General features: G+C 46.2%; 5 protein-coding genes across 5 annotated transcripts; 2 read left to right on the forward strand and 3 right to left on the reverse strand.

The window, feature by feature from the left end:
* The first annotated feature begins 758 nt into the window (after positions 1-758).
* On the forward strand, positions 759-5,072 carry LOC131216751 (uncharacterized). The gene is made up of 5 exons (XM_058211322.1): positions 759-901; positions 3,124-3,239; positions 3,396-3,589; positions 3,745-3,961; positions 4,030-5,072. Exons 2-5 carry the CDS (start codon positions 3,210-3,212, stop codon positions 5,041-5,043), a joined length of 1,455 nt encoding a protein of 484 aa, XP_058067305.1. The 5' UTR covers positions 759-901; positions 3,124-3,209; the 3' UTR covers positions 5,044-5,072.
* A 2,022-nt stretch (positions 5,073-7,094) lies between these two features.
* Positions 7,095-8,199, reverse strand: LOC131214876 (HIG1 domain family member 1A, mitochondrial-like). Its single transcript, XM_058209207.1, has 3 exons — positions 8,045-8,199; positions 7,540-7,841; positions 7,095-7,464 (listed from the first exon to the last, which is right to left on the reverse strand). The coding sequence occupies exon 2, from the start codon at positions 7,838-7,840 to the stop codon at positions 7,568-7,570; it is 273 nt and encodes a 90-aa protein (XP_058065190.1). The 5' UTR covers position 7,841; positions 8,045-8,199; the 3' UTR covers positions 7,095-7,464; positions 7,540-7,567.
* A 688-nt stretch (positions 8,200-8,887) lies between these two features.
* On the forward strand, positions 8,888-14,564 carry LOC131215467 (anillin). Its single transcript, XM_058209857.1, has 9 exons — positions 8,888-8,905; positions 9,014-10,778; positions 10,848-11,169; positions 11,690-11,828; positions 12,025-12,204; positions 12,515-13,127; positions 13,368-13,666; positions 13,735-14,372; positions 14,446-14,564. Exons 1-9 carry the CDS (start codon positions 8,888-8,890, stop codon positions 14,552-14,554), a joined length of 4,083 nt encoding a protein of 1,360 aa, XP_058065840.1. The 3' UTR covers positions 14,555-14,564.
* Positions 14,565-15,338: 774 nt separating this feature from the next.
* Positions 15,339-17,961, reverse strand: LOC131214904 (probable very-long-chain enoyl-CoA reductase art-1). Its single transcript, XM_058209243.1, has 5 exons — positions 17,786-17,961; positions 17,358-17,716; positions 16,302-16,518; positions 16,097-16,212; positions 15,339-16,000 (listed from the first exon to the last, which is right to left on the reverse strand). The coding sequence occupies exons 1-5, from the start codon at positions 17,789-17,791 to the stop codon at positions 15,796-15,798; spliced, it is 903 nt and encodes a 300-aa protein (XP_058065226.1). The 5' UTR covers positions 17,792-17,961; the 3' UTR covers positions 15,339-15,795.
* A 563-nt stretch (positions 17,962-18,524) lies between these two features.
* On the reverse strand, positions 18,525-20,043 carry LOC131211755 (uncharacterized). The gene has a single exon (XM_058205360.1). It carries the CDS (start codon positions 20,041-20,043, stop codon positions 18,586-18,588), a length of 1,458 nt encoding a protein of 485 aa, XP_058061343.1. The 3' UTR covers positions 18,525-18,585.
* Positions 20,044-20,086: the final 43 nt, after the last annotated feature.

A 20,086-nucleotide genomic window follows, 5' to 3' on the forward strand; every position in this document is an offset into this window, starting at 1 on the left:
TGGCTTTGCTAATTAAAAGAGACGATTCTCGCGCTCGTTCTCGTCTTTACGAAATCTGCATACGAAACGGCTTTTATTTTCAAAATCTATGGGGTTGATTCTAAACCCTCGTCTCATTGCTGTATGTTTAATCTATGCTTTCCGTGCAGTGTTTCACACGTTTAACATTAAATAAGGTTGAAAGCGACGTTTTTCAAAGTCTTCCGTTTTTCTCAACCCTTTCCGGCATTGCACTTGATGCGTGCGAGTTATGTAAACTAATGTAGATGACTTAAGACGTAAAATTCACACTCAATCGGTGCTGACACTTAACGCCAGTCCAAAATTATATTGATAAACCGCTCTTAATTCTTGGCTTCACCACAGATTGAACCCGATTTTGAACTAAGAAACCCGCTCATTATCTGCGGTGGAGAGACAGCGCATTTCTGGTGGGCTGCCGGCTGCGGTATGCTTAGCACCTCCCGCCATGCAACTGGGTGGCCCAATGCCACCCCTGGCGCGCGCGGGTGGACTGTGTATCCCTTCCTCGAAGTAATCGCGACGCGCGCGCCGCGTGTGAAAGATCGCGTTCGCCCGTTCAATTTGGGCCGCCTGACAGGAAATCTTGACGCGCTATGGCGGGCCACGCCATCGCCACGCCGTCGTGTGGCCATCGGCAGCATGCGTCGCGTGGTGGGTTATGAGCCGCCCGGACCGATCCGTGGCCAGTCAGTGTCCGTCGGGAGCCCGCTGTAGTTGGAGGCTTTTTTGGAGTCGTTCAAGATTAGCTGGAGTCGCCGACGACGTGTGGCTGCTGTCCGGAGTCGGTATTGCCGGTTTATGGTGAGCCTAAAAAGGCCAGCTTCCGGTGGAAATTGTGTGTGTCTGATCGGTCACTGAGTTCTAAGGAGTTGCCCTCGTAAGTTGAATGGGTGTTCCATTGATCGTAGCACAAGTGATGTTTTAATCTGAAAGCGACATGATGGACAAACACCAATCCAGCGCCACCAGGTGTTGCGTTATCCCATCTAAACGCTGGCCAGCATGTCAAGCTTATGCCGTTGAAGTGAAAAATTAACGGAGACAAATCAATTTAGCGTCCCATCGTGGATGAAGACATACGTTGTAGAGCGTCATGGGCAATGCGTTCTTCTTGTGCGACAGCTGGATACCCTTTTGGGCGGTTTAATGGGATTATCTGGCAACGGAGACCCAATCCAATCAGAAGCGATACTTTGAAAGTTTCCAACTTTGTTGCCTAATCGACCCACGTGTTTTGGCTTAGTGAACTTAGTTGCATGTGCGCTTGGTTGATGAAGTTTTAAACAATGTGTAGAAACATCGTGTGTCGGTTCATCCAGCAACATTAAAGTAATACTTTTGTCGGAAGTTTCTGCCGTAAGGTGTGTTTGTTGTTGCGTTGACCGCTATGTGAGGATCACGATTGCGCCGTGACGGAATACTAAAAGGCGAATGCTTCCGTGAACCGGTGTGCGGGAAGACTTGCCGGACAGAGATGCAAATGGAGGCAAGGCACACCAATGAGTGTGAAATGTATCGCTGTCGCTGTTTCCACAATCGCCAGATCCGCCACAGCTCGAATATCCGTTAAACGTGAGCTGCATATCCGCTGTCTGATCGGGCCGGCTCAATCGACCACCACCGCGACAGATTTCGCTTTGGCAAGAGTACGCTGGATAGTTTGGTTGTGGTCTGTCGATAACAAAAACATATTTAAGCCATTTTTCCAAATTGTGAAATTGAGTGCTTTTAGTGAAAATAATTTCAAACTCACAAATTGATCGCGGACATGTAATCATGTTGGCTCATCTTTGAAACTATTCTATTTTGTGTTGAAAGTCACAGATCATAGATTGAAATTTCAATTAACTTTTCATTTGAAATTGAATTTTTATGTCAGAGTACTTAGAGTTCTCGATAATCACTAATTCGCTTAACGTTGCCTGCGATGTCCAGGGCTCCTAACAACTACTTGACAACTGGCATGACCCACCAGTGGGCATATTTGAACGCAGCGGCAAAAAGAAAACCTATAAATCTCCTCATTATGCAACGCGCCCGTAGAGTCTCGATTGTACAAATTGAGAAGATGTCGGCTTCCCAAGTTGATATGTTAATTAGCGTTGAATAACTGCAATGCTGAAGGGTCCGTAACATCACAAAAGAAACTCGTTCCCTCGGGTCCACATGCATTGGGCCAAGTTTCATCGTATACATACAACGAAAATACCGGTTATTGATCAACATTATTTGGCTCATCCGAAAATGTAGCAACATGTCCCAATTTAATGCACACGTTGCGAATCATTATCACTGATCGGCAAGCTGCCAGATGCGGCGCTTCACCGTCTCGTAAACCTGTGGGTTCCGGTAGTCGATGGATGATGGTCTTGCTTGGTGCCCTAGCCATGAGTCCAATTTTGATTTAACATTTTTATGGACTTTTATTACCTTTTTGCGTTTGAGATTTAATAGTTCAAGGCCAACGGTAGCTTTGTCCAAGGGGATCTCGATCGCACCGCTGAATGTGGTGTTATAAAAGCTGATGCCATAATTGCTTGTCTAGTAATATCGATACTCATTAGGCTGATCCAACGTGTGGGCTACATTTAGAACACCTTCTTTCCCGTTGCCTTCGCCAGCACCTGGATGCAACGTATCGGTGATGTTCGTAAAGAGCGTGAATCTCGTTAAAGATTTGAAAAATTGCTAGCAATTTGGTACTTTGTTGATTGCAGACTCGCTAAATCATCATTGATCACTAGATTTATTACAAATCACGTAAGATAATGTTTTCGGGAACCGAAGTCCGACGAGGTAAGATCGAAGGAAGCGATGTCTAGCAGATCATACTTCGCAGAAGCAGAGTCTGAACAATTCGTTGGAGCATTGCTCAAAGCCAAACGTGCGTTGCGTTTAAAATGCTCCACTTCACACTAAAGCGTGGAAAATTTTGAAAAATCCACATCATTACGCATGGCCAACGCGCACTGCCATGAAAGGCCACTGCCACCTGTGTATCGATCAACTTAAACCGCCACAGAGGGCCAGGGTTGCTTCGTGTGAAAATTGCATACGAATGTTTCGACTGTACTTTGTTTTTCGTGTGTGTTTTCCAAGTTTTCCAGTCTCACACCGGCCACTGGCCCAGGGCGGACGCAAAGAAGCGGTGCTGAAATAATTCTACTGAGCAGTGGGAACTGAAAATGCAGTCAAGGCGTTCACTGGTGACGAAGGTAAGGTGCCCGCCGCTGGTATTGTTACCCCGACGCAGTCCGGGCATTCTGTTCAATTCAAGACACAACACTGCAATACTCAGCTACTTTCAAATAACGAGCAGGCGTTTTTTTCTTTACTTTTGGGGGCCACATTCTGCCTTATCTCGGTGGTAGCTGATTGGGCTGCTGGTGGCAGTGGGCACCATTGACCCTTGTCGGGCGGTTGCCGTGGAAACGCCCGAGCCCTCATCGCTTCTCAGGCCTCGAGACGTCAATCCACATCCGTACCGGAACGCGTACGACGGCGTCGCCATCTTCGATCGCAACCTAATTACCAACAGTGAAAAGTTCGCCCAAAATCTTCTCAAGTAAGCAAGAGTCATCCGCCATGAGAAACGGAGCACACCATTCATCGTCACCGCGTGCCACGCCATGCGGACGACATTATAATTGCGTTAATTGTACACACTTTTTGGGGTTTTTGTCTGTCTACATTATGATACCTGCCACGATCCGCCTTCAGTCAAGGTCCCGTCCAGTTCCCACGAGGCGGTGCCCCGCCGGTAAATGGTTTGCCGTACCCTTACGAGGCCCTCGCACTGAAGGAACGCCACCAGAAGATGGTGCGGTTTGCCGGAGCGGACAGTCCGATCGTGAAACCAGTCTATCAGGCGTTGGCCAAGCACGGCGCACGGGTACTCGGTAGGAGCTACACGATGGACGAGAACGAGATCTTTAACGTAAGTGAAACAGCGGCCATGTTACGTCTCTACGAATTAATTCTTCAATCTTTGACTTTCTGCAGCAGGAAGCTTCGACGAACGTGAAGAAAAACTATGTCTTCTCGTACGCGGTAAAGGATTCCGTTTCGGGGGATGACTTTTCTCACACCCAGCAACAGCAGACGGACGGAGCGGTCAAGGGTAGCTACAAAGTACAGCTACCGGACGGGCGGATGCAGATCGTCAGGTACGTGGCGGACAGCAACGGCTACCGGGCGGATGTGACTTACGAGAACGAACCAGCAACGGCTGCGGTGGCCGGGACGCCCGTCGCATACAACTACTATCGGAGACCTCCGGTCTCCCAGCGGCAGGAACAGGGACATCAACAACCGCAGTATCGTAGCCAACCCCAGGTATACTACGCAGCGACTTCTGCACAGATTCCTGCTCCTTTCTACCCGACCCAACTGCGCCCAGGCGATGTCAAGATCCACAGCTACAACACAGCACCTCACGCTGGAGCAGTAATTGCTTCAACAACAACGCAAGCCACACCGGCCACGGGAACGTATCTGGCCACATTTACGGCACCGGCAAACCTGGCGTACATTGCGGCGACGTCACCGATTGCGGGAACGGAACAGTCACACGGAGCAGCCCTTACGGCAGTTCCCGTTGCCATGATCACGACGGCATCGGGAGTATCGCTTCCGGCGTACCGTGACATCCACGTGGCCCCACCCGCACCCGTTCAGCCTCTCGGGGTAGCTTTCGCCTCTGCTGGCCGACGGACAACTGTGTATGCGGACAGAGTACCCCAGTCGTTCGCGGGAGCCGGGCTACAGCAAACAGTGTACCGGAACGTTCAGCCGACGCTGGTTACCGACAACACCAAGCAATCCGTGGTAGCCAACCTGGCCAACTACATCCAGGGCTTTGTGCAGATCCCAGCCGACAATCGGGTGTACAGACGGAACACGGATCGCAGCACGGAAGTGCTAACGACCAATCAGAGGCCGTCCGATCACGATCAACCGAAAACGAAGGCCGGCAATCAAACCAAACGCCTCCAGGCAGCACAGAAGGCGACAGTGTGACAGAATGATGTTTGGCTTATTTTGCTAACAACCTGTGAATAGCTAATTTTTGTTAATAAAACTTCTGACAATAATTTACAATCCATCTTGATGATTTGTTCATTGATATTTGCTCGCCCAGCTCAGCTCGTGTAGTGTTTCGAAATAATTAACATTGGTTGCGAAACATTCTGGAGTATGTATGTAGAACCGTTTTCTCCTTCGAAATAAACCATTGCTTTAAATGTAAGATATTCTCCAACGAATAGGTATTTTAACGAAATCATTCAACGTTCTAATTAATTCAAATAGATGAATAATCAGCTTGTCAAGTACCGTAAAGAGCAGAGTAAAGAAGGAATGCAAATCTATATATATAAAAGAAAGTCGCCTAAAGGTTACACAATTCATAACTCAAGAACGACTGAACCGATCTGGCTGAAAATTGGTGTGGAGGTAGCTTAGAACCCAAGGAAGGCTTTAGGATACTTTTTATATTCCGACCGTGTCACAATAAATCTGCACAATGATTTTTCTTCGTACTGAAACGAGACAGACAGAGTGCGTAACAGCAAACAATTGTTGGCTTCTCTTTCTCGCTAAAGCAGCGTTCCCTCACCCCAAGCAAGCGCGGCAGACAAAGCGCGCAACAGCAAATAACTATTGGCCTCTCTTTCTCGCTAATGCAGCGTCTCCTCCTCCCAAGCAAAAATAAGCCCCCCCACCCCTCTCTCACGACCGCGTGTTTTCATTCCCTTCTCGAGAAAGGCCAGACAGAGAGCGTCACTACGAGCAAAGGTTGAGCGAGTTTACAGCGAGTCTCTCTCTTTCTTATGTTCTCGCGAGTCTCTTTCGTGCGATTACTTTGACGATTTGACAGTCTCTCTCGCACATTCTCGAACATTTGGAAATTTTTTATTGTTACTTAGCTGTCGTTTTTATAACTGTCAAAATGTATTAAAGTAACCCGCGAACACAGCGTAGTATCGTGATATACCGGACAGTGAATAACAAGTGCCTCATACATTTCCTTAACAATGCCGCGACCAAGACGGTCGAATCTTTCCCGACAAAGCCGTAATGCAAAAACTATGCGAAGTGTTGCGAATGAAATGACTGAAGAACAAAAAGAAATTGCTCGCGAAAGGACTCGGTTGGCAAACAGAAATCGGCGAGCGAAAAATAGAAACGCACAAGTAGATAATTTTCGACAAGATGCCGATTTGAATATTCGCTCAGTTTTTGTTGCAGAAGAAGAAGCTGATTTGTATCGGGCAGCGTTTCGATACAATTGCATCGCTAAGTACAGCGAGCATAAGAGCGTTCGCATTGGGCCAATGAACGTTCATTGTGATAAGTGTGATGCGTTGAAATTTTCCGGAGAAACGGCCGGATTGTGCGGCCGGAAAGTTTGTGGTCTGAATTTGAAAAATCAATGTTTTTCACATGGTCAATTATATGTGGCATGTTCACGCGTCGGAAGACCATCTGCATTGTTTGTTTTTGCTCCTGATAATAAAACCAAAAATGTAGTGTATCATAAGGTGCTGAACTGAACAAAAAGGAAAGCTAATCATAATAAAAAATATTTACTACATAAAATCCAAAACCTGCTTACTAATTGCCTTTGGGGCGGAACAAAGTTCGCCGGGCCTGCTAGTCTCTACGATAAACAAATATATATGCTTTACGCTGGCATCGTTAATCAATGTAAAGTACCACTTACCGTACTACCACTCTCCACTTCAAATTACGGCTGCACTATTCAAACAAACCTATTCAATCAGGCGCTAGGCAAACATGATAGCCCACATGTTACCGGAGGTCACGTAGCAACATATGGTCATCTTACTACTCGCTACATCAAACACAACCAACTCTCTTTCGCACTGGGGCGGTTTTTCATTCATGAAAAACGGGTATGGCACGGTTCGGATAAACTAAAAATAAAACCGTTCGTGATGTTCACGAGCGCAGATGTAGCGCAATGTCGTGACCGTAACCCGATCACCACGACGTTCGGCGGTTGTTGATCGAAGGGATAGGCGTCACAATAGACAAAAACATGCGTATCCGTTTGGTAACTTTTATTGTACACTTAGGGTGGCTTAATTTTCATAGCACAAATGAAATTTGTTTCACAATCTTCCTTGGAGATTTAATCGATCGTTTGGTTTAACACTTTTCGCACAAGTATGATAAATTCAACAAAGACATTCCAATTGTGATTGCGACGAGGACTCTAGGGGTTGTTAGCTAGCTTTGTGCACTTTTCCTTGCCCAATCTTTCATGCTGATAATATCAATCACAGTTAATGTGGTGCACATCACTAGTAACTTCAGGATGGTTCCTCTTTTGAAGAATCCATATCGGATTAGCGGACGAGGGGCTCAACAGTAAATAAATTATACTTTCTTCTATTGTTTAATACTTATTTACATCTGGAAGCAAAGGAAGCGAAAGGGGAAAAGAGTGTTAAACAATTAGATTAATAAGAACTGTGCGCTTTCACTTACCGCTTTGAGCATCGAAAAAGCCTCACATTTAATCGTCTTTTTTGTTAAAAATATACTCGTTGGCCATCGTGTAGCCCAGTCCGATGGACAAGGCAGCGACGACGGTACCCTGTGCGGCCACTCGCAGTTGCATCAGGAACACGGACGTGGACATCGCCCCTCGATTTTTGTATTTGTAAGCACCGATCGCACACACCGCCATCAATCCGGCAATACCGATGGGCATAAAGGGCGACTCACGGGCCTTCCGGGCAAGCTTGTCCGAATGCGTCTCGTCGAACGATGGGATTTTTGCGCTCATCCTAAATTAGTGTGAGACATCCAATGAATTGGGTTACGTCTTTATAGTCCACTTGGTCTAGTTGACCACTACAGTCTGTCCCTTCCCTCCCCACAAGTTCGTTTCACAATCTCTAGTTCAAGGTCACTTCTGTGCTACGGGATGAGTTACATCACGAGACGATACTTTCGAATTGCATCAGCAATGACTTCCTGATCGTCCTACCTGACAATTTGCACGTTCCAGCAGTAACAGATCGTTGCCAGCAAGTGTCCTCGTGGGAAGTTTTGGAGGGGATATCACACTACTTTGTCCCTTCCAACTTTGTATCCGTTGATGATGAAATTCGCGGCGCTAAGCACGAACTGTTCCCAAACGGATGACGTTTTATTGTTTGGGGTTGAATGACACTTGCGTTCAAACAACACTGACAGTCCGTTTATGGCCACCCGGATCCAATACTTTAATAGGAGCGTTTATGAATATCGACTCTTCATACTTTTCACAAACATAAACCATTTTGCACCGCGTTAAAAGCATTGTTTAGAATCCGCACAAATCTACACACTTGCACATAAAAAAGTTCGATGTGAAAAAAATTTAGTTGGCATTTGACTGTGTACTGAATGCTAAAATTTCCACGTGATAAATCATTCTCACCATTGAATAAATGGAAATATATAAGAGATACAATTTGTTAAATTTTGATATGGTGGGATATGGGTCAAACTGGAAACGACAAATTTTCGACAACAGAGTTCAACGGAACATTTAAACACTTTCCCTTGACGTTTGATTATTCCAGCGAAACGATAAGCTTCTCACCATGGAAAACAAGTTTTGACAGCCGAGACAACCGTTGGAATTTAAACCGCTGACGCCTGACGCCACGAGCGATGGCCAAACACAAAGCGCACTTCTGTCGGTTAAGGACGTCGGTTGGTGACCCGTGCTCTCGTTGAAAGTTTGGCTTGTTTGATAGATATCGGTGAAGTAAGCCGTGATTGTAACGACTAATTTAGTGCGCTGAGTTTGCTGCAAGAAATTGTTTGCTCAGGAAATGCAAAAATGGACTCTTTCACGCAGGTAAGCAGCATATTCTGAAATGGCCGCAGCGATGTAAGTGAGCTTGGGCTATGAATGACCCCTTTTTATGTGCGTCTCGTACGTGTTTCTTTCTACGGTGAACATTAGAACATACTAAAGCGTGCCGAAAAGCGAGCTGCTGCTCTTAGAATTACGGGCACCTCGATGTTTCCGTTGTCCGAGTTCAACTACGATGCAGAGAAGCCCACAGTGGTAGGTGCGTCGCCGAAAAAGAAACCGGCGTCGAAAAAGCATTCTGCACCGAGAGCTCCGGCTTCGCCTACGACTGTAACGAGCCGTACGGTTGCGGCAGATGGTGGCCGAACTACAACTCTGGACATTGGTGGACAGGATGATTGCGACCTGGCACTCGAAATCAACATCACAACCAGCGCCAATCTGCAGGTGGATCTTGGCGTGAAGGAACTAGAAAGCGATGGCAGTGTGAAGAAGCAGTGGGAGCACAACCTAGTGCGTGCAATCGAAGTGGGCGATGGTGAAAAGGAGAATGCGGAGGCAAAAAGTTTGATACGCGATCAATCGCGAAACCAGCTGCAACGACTCGGCACGCTGTACTCTGATACGCAGGATCTGTCATCACCGGTGCACCGTACCGAAGGACGTTTCCATGAGGACGTGAGGGAGAGCGCAAAACCGAAGCCCAAGCTGGCCAAGTTGGCTATGCTTGCCGATTCGATCAACAACTGGGAGGACGATACGTCTCACCCGGACATCACGCATCATCGGGAGACGCTGGTGCCGGGTAAAGAAAAGTCTCCGAAACGTCACCAAAGTCCCAAGCATGCTCCAACCGCGTCCTCGGCTGGTTCAGGTACGGGTGCGACGCCGAAGAAGTACACAGCACCTAATCCACCGAAATCAATATTAAGCCAGCAGAAGCCGGCGAGTGGAGGCAGTGTACCGGTGTCAGGTAAATCATCGCAGCAACCGAAAACCCTCAAATGGGACCAACAAGTAATGGATGCATTAGAATCGCAAGGATTCCAGCGACGAGAATCGACTGCACCGAAGATGGTGTACGATTATAAACAAGATAGTGGGGACAAAAAGCCGGAAACCTACCGTGCCTCGACCCCGCCCAGTACGGCACGGGTTGAGAGTACTCACAGCCCTAACTCCCGCGAACGCACCGTCCCGAAGCAATCGGCGGCTTCACAGAAAGAGGAGGAACCGAAGAAATCTATTTCGGAGCCCAGCAAGACTGCCACGAAGGGTATCGTTTCGGGGCGTGCGGCAATGTTTGAAAAAACATCGGGCAGACGGCAATCGATTTTGAAAAATGGACAAAAAGATCCGGCCGAAATGTCGCTAAAGGAGCGAATGGCCATTTTTGAAAAGAACAAAGGAGCCGCACTGGTACCAAAAGCCGCTTTCGGAATCAGTCCTTCGATCCGTCAGATCACCGGCAAAAAGAACGATAAACCTTCGGGGCCCTGTGCCGCCATCCAGGGGTCTGGTTTCGGTAGTATAACTCAAACAAAAGTGCCACCATCTCCTCAGAGAAACGCACCCAAACCGGACGCTGGCAATAATGTGCCGCCCAAAGCCGAAACGTTGGCCAGCGGATCGGCCATCCGGAACACAGTTGCTGCGTTGATGTCCAACAACAGCACCATCTCGGAGTCCCAAATAGCCGAAGATGTTCGTCGACAGCGGCAACAGGAGATGGATATGTTGCTCAATCGATTTACCAAACCGGTCGATATGTCATCGGATGTCGCAATGCACGATTCCAGGCCGATTCCGTCGGCCCCTCCCATGCCTCCGGAAGGTTATCTTACTTCGAGCGGAAAGAAGAAGAAATCGAAGGACAACGCAAACAATCAGCCAGGTGCTATCAAGCGCCGTAGTGGTACGCAATAACTCTCTATTATTTAGAATAATTGATACAGAACTTAATTTTGTTAATCCTCAACCTTAGATGGCTCCAACGACAGTCCAGGGGTTTTGGCACCGCTCGAAGATGTGAAGCGTATCCGTGTGGTACCTACCACGAAAGATGGCCGCATATATCCCGCCCTAAGCGACATCGAAACGACGGCCACCGAGTCGGGCGATGAGGCTGGTGCTGGGGACGACTACACCACGGCTACGGTATCTGGATCGGAATCGTCGGACCGTGCTTTTCGGACGTGCCATAGTAGCGATGGCGAGGAGCAGCATAGCGAACAGGAATACGACGATGAGGATGTCGATCGGAGGCACGAAGACACCCGATACGAGATTGATGAGGATGACGACAGGTGGGATGAATTTATTGTTAATTTTTTGCAATGTTTCTGCTGTGCTAACATTTAACTCTAACAACCGGTACTTCTTTTACAGTGGAGGGAAACATTGAAACATTCAAACACTGCGAATTTAACATTTCATTTCATACATAAGATCTCGTTTATCTTAATTAAAAAAGTACCTCGTCAGTAGATACGTGCTTCTGAAAGTTTTGCTTTTTCCTTGGGAATAATCAAAGTAATGGGACTTAAGGATGCCAATTAGATCAGGTTAAATGTCCTCATTTCATACATTTGAATTCTATCGATCGCTATGTACTAACAGCATTGAAAAAGGATGGGTCTCTGTTGCATAAGCTTCATAGAAACCCGGGAACTAATTGCTTGAAAATGAAAATAAATTCGTGCTTCATTTGTAGCGCAATGGACTATCATCGACTGCACAAAAGTTCTTTTTCGGCGTAACTCACGAACGAGTGTTCTGTCTTTTTCACTGCCAATTTATGCCAATAATGTTTGTGTCCCAATTTAGTTTCATGTACTCGGACGATGATGACGAAATCAACATGGCCAACGTCAGCTTGGGCCGTGAAATTCTTCAGGCCGTTCAAATGAATGATAGACGATCAAGTCAGCACCATCGCGGTCGCCGACAGAGCCAGGAAGGAAAGGTAGGATTACTATGATAATGACCATATGAGACCCATTTCTCTTACCCATACAAGTTTGTAGCTTTTTTAAAAAATTGGAAGTATTTAAGGTAAGAATTGTACTTCTAGGTTTGCTTTGCCATTGTTTAGATTATTACCCTTTTTAAATTGCGCCTTTTTCCCACGTTGCTCACTTTTGTCACACGTTCGATTATAGCTGAGTCGTGCCCGTGAACCATCCGTTGGTTCTGGGCAACAAAGCCCATCGCACAACAATAGTAATAGTACCATAAGCGTTAGTTCGAGTGTACTGGAGGACAGTGATTTACTCGATGCCTGTCTTGAGGAAGCGTTCGTTAAGGAGGGCGACGAGGACAGTGAAGCATTCGATACACCTGTAAGAACTTAGTTTGGTAGATGTTATGGGCAGGTGTTGTTCGATTAAATTATTTCGTGTTGGATTTGGGGTTCTTTACTAATCTGTCTTGTTATGTATGTATGTATTCTTTCTAAAAAACATATTTTTGCCAGTTAATAAATTTCTTTTGTATTATATTTCATGTGTAATTAACAACGGAAATGTTCTATGCTATCCATTATTTGGCATGGTTCGATTTTAACAAAATTTCATCAAACATTGTTGTTCATAAACTAAGTTTGCGTATATCTGATATTTTGTGACGCCGTCATTTCGTGTTCCATTACAGCGCAAATCGTCGGTATCGTCAAACAGTTTTTCGTACCAGAAACCATCGAACCAAGGTGGACGCTGTGCGCCCATCGTTGAGGAAAAGCGGAGCGAAAAAACCGCTGCAGACAAGCGCAAATCACAAACACCGCGCAAGAGCACTGGAGCATCGCATCCCGTCGACTATAGCAGCCCCGTACGTTCGGAACTGCAGGTGAAACCGTCTGGTGATGACAATATGGTCACCCTTGTCCACACGGTGAGCTTCTATCGTCGCCAGCAGCAACAACAAAGTGCGCTTACACCCCGCAAAGTACCTCGCACGCCTGTGGGTCCGAAAGCACTGGCTACTGGGGGTCACCAAGCAGATATGGTTGATTCCAACACCGCGGACTCGGATAATTCGGAAGACGAAAGCATTTCTAGCGCGGCAGAGTCGACCAGCACTAGTGGCACCACAGAGGAGAGTGCGTTTTTGGTGCAAGAGAGGGTCAAAAAGCTGCTGGACGAGGTCTGTAAACAGCAAACGGTCATTGCCCAGGCCAGTCAAGCGCTTAATCTGTGCGCTGCCACGATCGAGTTTTCTGGTTCCACGGAATCAGCCGAAGGGGAACGTCACCTGCTCGTGGCCAGTAAGTATATTTTGTTATCTATTGGGGTCTGGAAACATTGGAAATGCAATTCGTGACTTCCTTTTGTTAGGTCGATATATCTTTTTTTATATATGTTGCTCCCGACACGGGACAATTTCCTGATGCCTCCTGGTCTGGTCTTTGCAGCGAGGTCGGAGGGACAGGAATTGGATTATTCATCGCCCTTTATTCATTCCAACAATGTACTAATATGATCATATCATTGTTTTACTTACACAGCTCATCGTCGGCAGGCCATTTTGGACGAAGTGCAAAGATTGCGCGTTGAAGGATGTCTAAGACCGCCCGGTGCACCGATGGAAAAGGGTCGCCTAACAATAAAGGACATAACGTTGCCACTTAAGCAAGAATACATGCGCAAGCTCGGCGCAGATCAGATCAGTGGTCACAATTTGGTTTGTCTGCTGAAGTACAATGAAACGGTTTTGGCTACGCAAACGGTACCAACGCTACCAGGACTGCTATCCGTTCGATTTCCCGATGTGCTGCAGTTAAGCAATGTGTTTGCCGATTTTAAGGTACGTTGTGGAGCCTCACGCCAACCTTCATGTTCATTTAAATGTTTCACTCGCTCCTGCGAATCTAGATAACGATGGAAATATATGGAATGCCGGCTTCCCGGGAGGTTCTTCCTCACGAAATTAAGTACCATATAGCGATGGGAAAGAAGAAGGAAGGAAAACTGTTGCTCCACACTCCGAAGGGCGTCAAGAGTAATTCACGGTTGATCATGCCCCCCGTGCAGTCACCGGCAGGTCCTCAAGCAGTCCGTTCGCCTTCGCTGACCCTATATGGGTTCATCATTTTCTCGCTGAAGGAAATTCAACGCACCAGTTGGACGCTTAATCCGATTGCCGGTTGTGCCAGCCCGCTGGAGGGCATTGTGAACATGCGAGTAAATTGCGAGCTAGCTGTTACGGTCGATTATCACGGTTTTCTCACCATGTACGAAGATGTTTCGGGACTCGGGGCTTGGCATCGGAGGTGGTGTCGATTGCAGCGCCATACCATCAACTACTGGAAGTACCCGGATGATGAGCGTCGCAAGGCACCGATCGGAAGCATTGACCTGCAGGGTTGCTCTACGGAGCGGCGGGTTACCGTGGCACCCAGGGACATTTGCTCACGTCTCAATACACTACTGCTGGAGTTTCCACGCCCGGCCCGCGAGGATGATGTAGAATCGCTGAAGATTGTCCGCCGCGGCAAAACAACCATCGAAAGGTACGAATAACCCGCAGGATCTTTTTCTTGCCATTTTATGAAGTATCCATTTTCGTTCCGTTTTACTCCGCAGATATCTTTTGTCGGCTGATTCGAAGGAAGAACGGGATGAATGGTGCGCCCATTTGAACAAAACGCTCACCCTACTGAAAGCCTGGGGTTCCAACCATGCCTCAAGTTAGTGGTTCAACCTATTTTACAAACCTTTTTTCCGATGCTTCTAAGCAAGACTTAATGCGCTATAACATGAGAATGTAAAAAAGGAGAATCTAAAACACATGCTAACAATTGTTCTTTTGTAGTAATTTACGCTAAAAGTTATCGTTTTAGTTTTAATTGATATTTTCCTGTGTGTATTTGAAAAGAGTGGGCTGGGTGAAGAGAGATGTGACTTGGACGTTCAATGGGGAATCGCCAGATTTTGTTGCCCTGGAGGAGCCAAAACAATAGAATGTCCACCACGGTAAATTGCTTACCTATCGAAGATGAAATGATGTCTTGAACGGAAAAGCCCAAGTATTTTATTATTATATAAGATTTTCCTTGCTAACGACGAGGAAACGAGCCAACGAGTGAAGGTGACACTTTACGCAGTAACAGCCATTTATATTAGAGCAGAAAGCGTCTGGAGGTGCGGGGTTTTTCCTAGCAAAGATATGAAGTCTAATCTAACGAACATAATATAACGAGTTTTTACTAATACAAAGTTGGTTGGATTTCGAAAGTGTTTATTTGTTTGAAAGAAATTTCCCAGAAAAGCCATGTAGCATTCGAAGCTGAGAGGGCTCTGCAAATGCATATTGCCGTGTTCAGCGACAAACAATTTAGAGTTGGACAAATATGCTGGGAAACGTGAATGAATCTTGGTATGTGTTTGGTATCTTCTATAGCATGATGTGTATAGTTAATTTATTTAGTTAAAGAACTAAAAAACGATATTTCACAAAAATTTTATTGAGCTTTATTGATCATTATTTGCATCAACACCAAAATAAATGTAAATTGTGTCGCATTGGCCTGCGTATTTGATCGCACACATTGTAAGTCCTACACCATTCAAACACGAAAATAGGAATGATCGCGGCTTGGGTTTACTGTTGTAATGCTTTCGGTTATTTTGGTCAATAAATAACGATGACGACACTTTGAAATCAACTACAGCTTGCACCTTACAACTATCTCGTTGAAATGGACAACGCACGTTGTCACAAATGCTTTAACTAGTTAGAAACACAAATCATCAATGCACCCTATCCTCGAAATATAAGAAAAAGATGAAAAACCGAAAGCAACACTTAAACGAAAGCTTATCGTAACCTTGGCCCTTAGCCTACGAAATTTGTCTCAGCAACAAAGGGTTGCTAGACGATTTGTAGTACAGTAACAAGAAATATATGAAAAGTTGCTGCCTTTCCAACGCCCCTTACAGTAAAAAGGGAACGATTGCTTTGCGCGTTTTCGGGTAGTCTTTGAATTCTTTCTTGTAATTGCGATGCTTGCCGAGAGCCCACACGGTCATTTGGTACATGCCGGCTGCCGCAAAAAGTCCGGCTGGTATGCAGGACGTCATCACGGTGAATCCGACCCACGACAGAAACTCGTAAGTGTAGTTTGGGCACGAGACGAAGCTGTGTTATAACAGTAGTATCATATCGTAGAGTATCATAGAAATAATAAACAAAAGGGAGGACTTTTCACATCTGCATCAAAAAGGCGAAACTTACTTGTATAACTGCGTCAATGGGTTGCTATCCGGAACGGGAATCTTTCTCACATTAGAACCAGCAGGCCGCAGGTTTCGAAGCAGCATGTGGATGGAAAAGTTGCCCAGCTCACTAACCTGCAAACGGAGGTGTTCACTTGTGTATTTTTTTGGATCAAATGCTGCGAGACACCTTGTCGTGCCTGTGCCTGTGCGTGCCTACTTACCACGAAGGTTGCCAATCCAGCGTAAACCATCGCTTGGCATGGTTCCGTGAACTGTGGGTGATTCACGTGGTAAGCAACGTAGCCCGCGAACGCCCAGTAGTAGGAACAGTTTTTAAAGAGATTTCTCAACGGCATCGTAGCATGCGAGAAACGATGCACGAACAACGTTTCCAGCAGCCGTTTAGCGTAATGGGCAACCCAGCAGGCTGCTGCAATACTGTTGGTGACGGTAAAAAAGCCAGCGAAAGTTAGAACATATTTTCGATAATATTCTTGAACGAATAGAACCAATATTTTGTCTTGTGCATTTAAAAACAACAGTGACGAAATACGACGATCGTCACTGAACTGCCTAGGTCGGTAACTTAAAAGTTACAAAAAGGCTAGAATCAAAATAAACAATGGTTATATCAAGGTTGATCAACTACCTTGCTACATGCACAAAAATGTTTTACAAGCATTTTTTAACCTTGAACCTCAAAAGCCGCAAGTACACCGAACTGCAAGCAGCACGCAAGTGGTTTAATTACGTCACTGTTAGAAAATAAACAGGTTTTTTGCGGTCATCGGCTTTCTTGCTGGATTTCAACGGATTGACGGGCTTCACATAAAACGAATCAGTAAATACTGTAAGGCTCAAGGCATTTATCTATGCGAAGTTGTGTTTTTTGTCACAGTGATGGAGTGTTTGTTCCTAGCTCAACTCCTGCTGCGGAACACGGCGTGCTGAATGACGTAGCAATAAACCGAAGTTGGAATGATCTCCAGTTGAACGTCAAAAGAGGTGAAACTTGGTTCTTTTGAGGCCAAAGCCTTGGCGGTCAAGGTTTGCCAAAATTTTTACAAAAATGTTACCGAGCACCTCATCGAATTCCGATGAGGCAGACAAGTTCACGAAAAGTCATGCTGCACACGGCAGCAAAGCGGCAATGTATGTGCATAAATTAATCATTACCACAGACGCGCCTCCCTACACCGTTATCAAGCCACCCAGACCATTGCGTTCGCTTCACTTCAGTTCACTTCGAACTTTATCCATCGTTTTAAATCTTTTACCTGGCCGTTGTGGTCATTGGAAGATCAGCGTTCGAATAAATCAGCGATGGCCGCTGGTAGAAGATGAGATACACGAGAATTGGCCCGGCGTACTCTGCTAGGAAAACACCTTTCCAGCTGATCTGGGGCCCCAGATCCCGTACATACAGCTTGCCTCCGGAAGTCACGCCGAGCGACTTGAGCGTCTCACTTTCCTTTAGAGCTTTGCCTCGCGGTTCCAAGCGAAACGACTGACGATGCACGGTTAGTGATGATTTCAGCTTTTGCACCTCACCCTTCAGGGATTGAAGTGTGGCATCGGGACCCGAGGCACGGCATTTTCCCAGTGATTTCGATGATTTTGCGTCCAGAATTTCAATCTAAAATCGAGCAAGTGAAAATGGAATACAAAACGCGTAATGCAAACGCGTAATGGTTGCAAAGCTTACCTCCATGGTTAATCGCTAATTGCTTTCCGTAAGCCCGTTATCTAGGTGAAAGCGGAGAGCCAACGAAAGCCGCCACGAAAGATGTAGCTGGTCGCTTGAGAGCTGATTATTTAACGACAGTCAGCAGTTAGCGACAGCAAGCAATATGAAAGCGACGATAATGACCCACCACTTGGACGAAGGATTGATTCGATCGAAATTTTGGCAGATTTCTTGGGCCGCAGCTGACATATCAACTAAACAGCGCACTGTGTTTATACTACTGGTGTTGAAACGCTCAATTTGGTTTGAAATCTACCGACCCATAGGATTGAGTAAAAACGGTACAAAATCATTATTACGATGAAAGAACTGAAGAAACTGAAGAGCCATATGAAAGGACGACGCTATGCTGCGATTGAGGAGATAAAGACGGCATAGAAGGAGGAGCTGAACAAGATCACAAAAAACGATACTTTGAAGTGCTTCGAATATTGGGGAAAACGTTGGCACAAGTTTACGATATCTAATATGTGGGGATTTAAATTAAAGGGGGCTGACGAAATTTGAAGTGGAAGAAATAGATATTCATGACTAAATAAAACCACGAAATTCTCGTGGCTTTTTGACACTCCGCGTACATTAAATAATCGAATTTGTATACAGCGCTCACTATTACTTTTCCCAGCCATCCGTCATTTGCGAACACAAATAATTGGTACGTTCTCGTTTTGCAACAATTTATTAAAGCTGCCCGGCACACATTTACATCTTCCATTCAAGCATAACCTACCAACACTCTCCAGAAGTCGGCCAGCGTTCTAGGTTATGTCTAGATAACTTAAAGTAAATCCCAAATTAACGCGATAACACTCCGGTACGTAGCTTGAGTTCGAATCCAGATAATGTATCGCTGCGGTAAACATCGGTTCCGAGATTTCCACGCTGACCACGTTGCTGTCTTCACGCCAGAAGGTGAACAATGGCTGCTGTTCGTACTTTTCGTAGCGATACAATAGCTTCATCGCACGTTGCCGTTCTAGGTGGATATTGTGTCTTTGTGTGTCTAGGTGGATATTGTGGCATCGGGTTTCTATGAAAACATCATCATCCTCATCATCGTCATCATTCTCATCATCACCATTGCTATAAGTAACGTTGTTCTCGCCTGTTCTATTGTGAGAATCTCGCTCCTTTGCTTTCGACTCATCGCCATCCGTAGTTCCATCCGACCGACGATCATCGTCAACATCATCCGAGCACGATCCCGATCCGCCAGCGTCGATGCGCTTCTGATCAATTCTAAAAACACTCAACTGATTATCCATGATTTGCAACAGCAAATAAAACACGTCCCCGTTCAGTCCGGGGCGTCGCATTTCGAACATCAGCTTAAACATCGGGGGCAACGCAAAGTTGAACTCTCGCACAGTTTTGTGCACCAAGAGCCGAAATAATTCAAGCGAATTGTCCATCCGGAACAACGCTGTTGTCAGTCGTTCGTCGTCCATCTGCTGGAAGCGAATGAACTCGTACCATAGTTTCACGCAGGGGCGATTCTTGCGAATCGTTCCGAGGTACTGCAGACACCGTTTGCAGTACAGAAAGCGTTCGTGACGAACGTGCACCGCCTGCAATACGGTGCGATGTAGCAGAGCGTAGAAGGTTCCGTATAATAAATCGGACTGTTGTGGCTCCAGCTTCGAAACGTATACGTCATCAACCGGTTGGCTTGATGGCTGCCCAGCGCCTTCCGATCCGTGATGGTGATCATGTCGATGACAGAACCATTCGTCACTGTCCATCTGCTCGGACGGTAGCTCCAAGACACGATTTAACGTCGTTCCTTCTGCGACATCCAACGGCCCTCGACAGTTACTGCATAGTACCCGGTACCGTTTGCCAGCTTCGATGTTGCAGTGCAATCGTGGAATGTCTTCGCTCTGCAGGTCTCCGCTGGTAAGAAATCTACCACCCTGCGGAAGCAGCTCCGATCCGAAGTCGCTTTCGTTCGTGTTTACCCGAAAGCATAGATATCGGTTTTTGATCACCAGCGAGCTTAGTGTTTGGGTATGTAGCTTAAAAAAATCTCCAACGCGCAGTTCGTATTTCTCACGCTCACCCTTCACCCCGATCGTCAGACGATCATTCGCCAAGTCGATGGTAGTAGATTCGATTTCAGCAAAACGGCGTCGAAAGGAGATGAAAAAGTTGGCACTCTGCAGCCTTGGTCGCAGCTCGATCAGAACCCGTTCAATATTTCCCGTAGACGAGGCCATTACTATTTTGCGTTGTTGAGATTGATGAAATGATGATTATGTA

Source organism: Anopheles bellator, chromosome 1, assembly GCF_943735745.2.
Source record: "Anopheles bellator chromosome 1, idAnoBellAS_SP24_06.2, whole genome shotgun sequence".
Lineage (NCBI taxonomy): Eukaryota > Metazoa > Arthropoda > Insecta > Diptera > Culicidae > Anopheles > Anopheles bellator.

Excerpts from the sequence above, each read along its gene's own strand:
- LOC131216751 (XM_058211322.1), top strand. The coding sequence starts at position 3,210 with ATGCAGTCAAGGCGTTCACTGGTGACGAAG. Across the intron at positions 3,240-3,395 it reads GGCGTTCACTGGTGACGAAG|CTGATTGGGCTGCTGGTGGC; the intron begins GTAAGGTGCCCG and ends TCTCGGTGGTAG. Across the intron at positions 3,962-4,029 it reads ACGAGAACGAGATCTTTAAC|GAAGCTTCGACGAACGTGAA; the intron begins GTAAGTGAAACA and ends TTTCTGCAGCAG.
- LOC131214876 (XM_058209207.1), bottom strand. The coding sequence starts at position 7,840 with ATGAGCGCAAAAATCCCATCGTTCGACGAGACGCATTCGGACAAGCTT.
- LOC131215467 (XM_058209857.1), top strand. Across the intron at positions 10,779-10,847 it reads TGCTATCAAGCGCCGTAGTG|ATGGCTCCAACGACAGTCCA; the intron begins GTACGCAATAAC and ends CCTCAACCTTAG. Across the intron at positions 13,667-13,734 it reads ATGTGTTTGCCGATTTTAAG|ATAACGATGGAAATATATGG; the intron begins GTACGTTGTGGA and ends CTGCGAATCTAG.
- LOC131214904 (XM_058209243.1), bottom strand. Across the intron at positions 16,519-17,357 it reads CCAATGACCACAACGGCCAG|TATTGCAGCAGCCTGCTGGG; the intron begins GTAAAAGATTTA and ends CGTCACCAACAG. Across the intron at positions 16,213-16,301 it reads CTGGATTGGCAACCTTCGTG|GTTAGTGAGCTGGGCAACTT; the intron begins GTAAGTAGGCAC and ends CTCCGTTTGCAG.
- LOC131211755 (XM_058205360.1), bottom strand. The coding sequence starts at position 20,043 with ATGGCCTCGTCTACGGGAAATATTGAACGGGTTCTGATCGAGCTGCGA.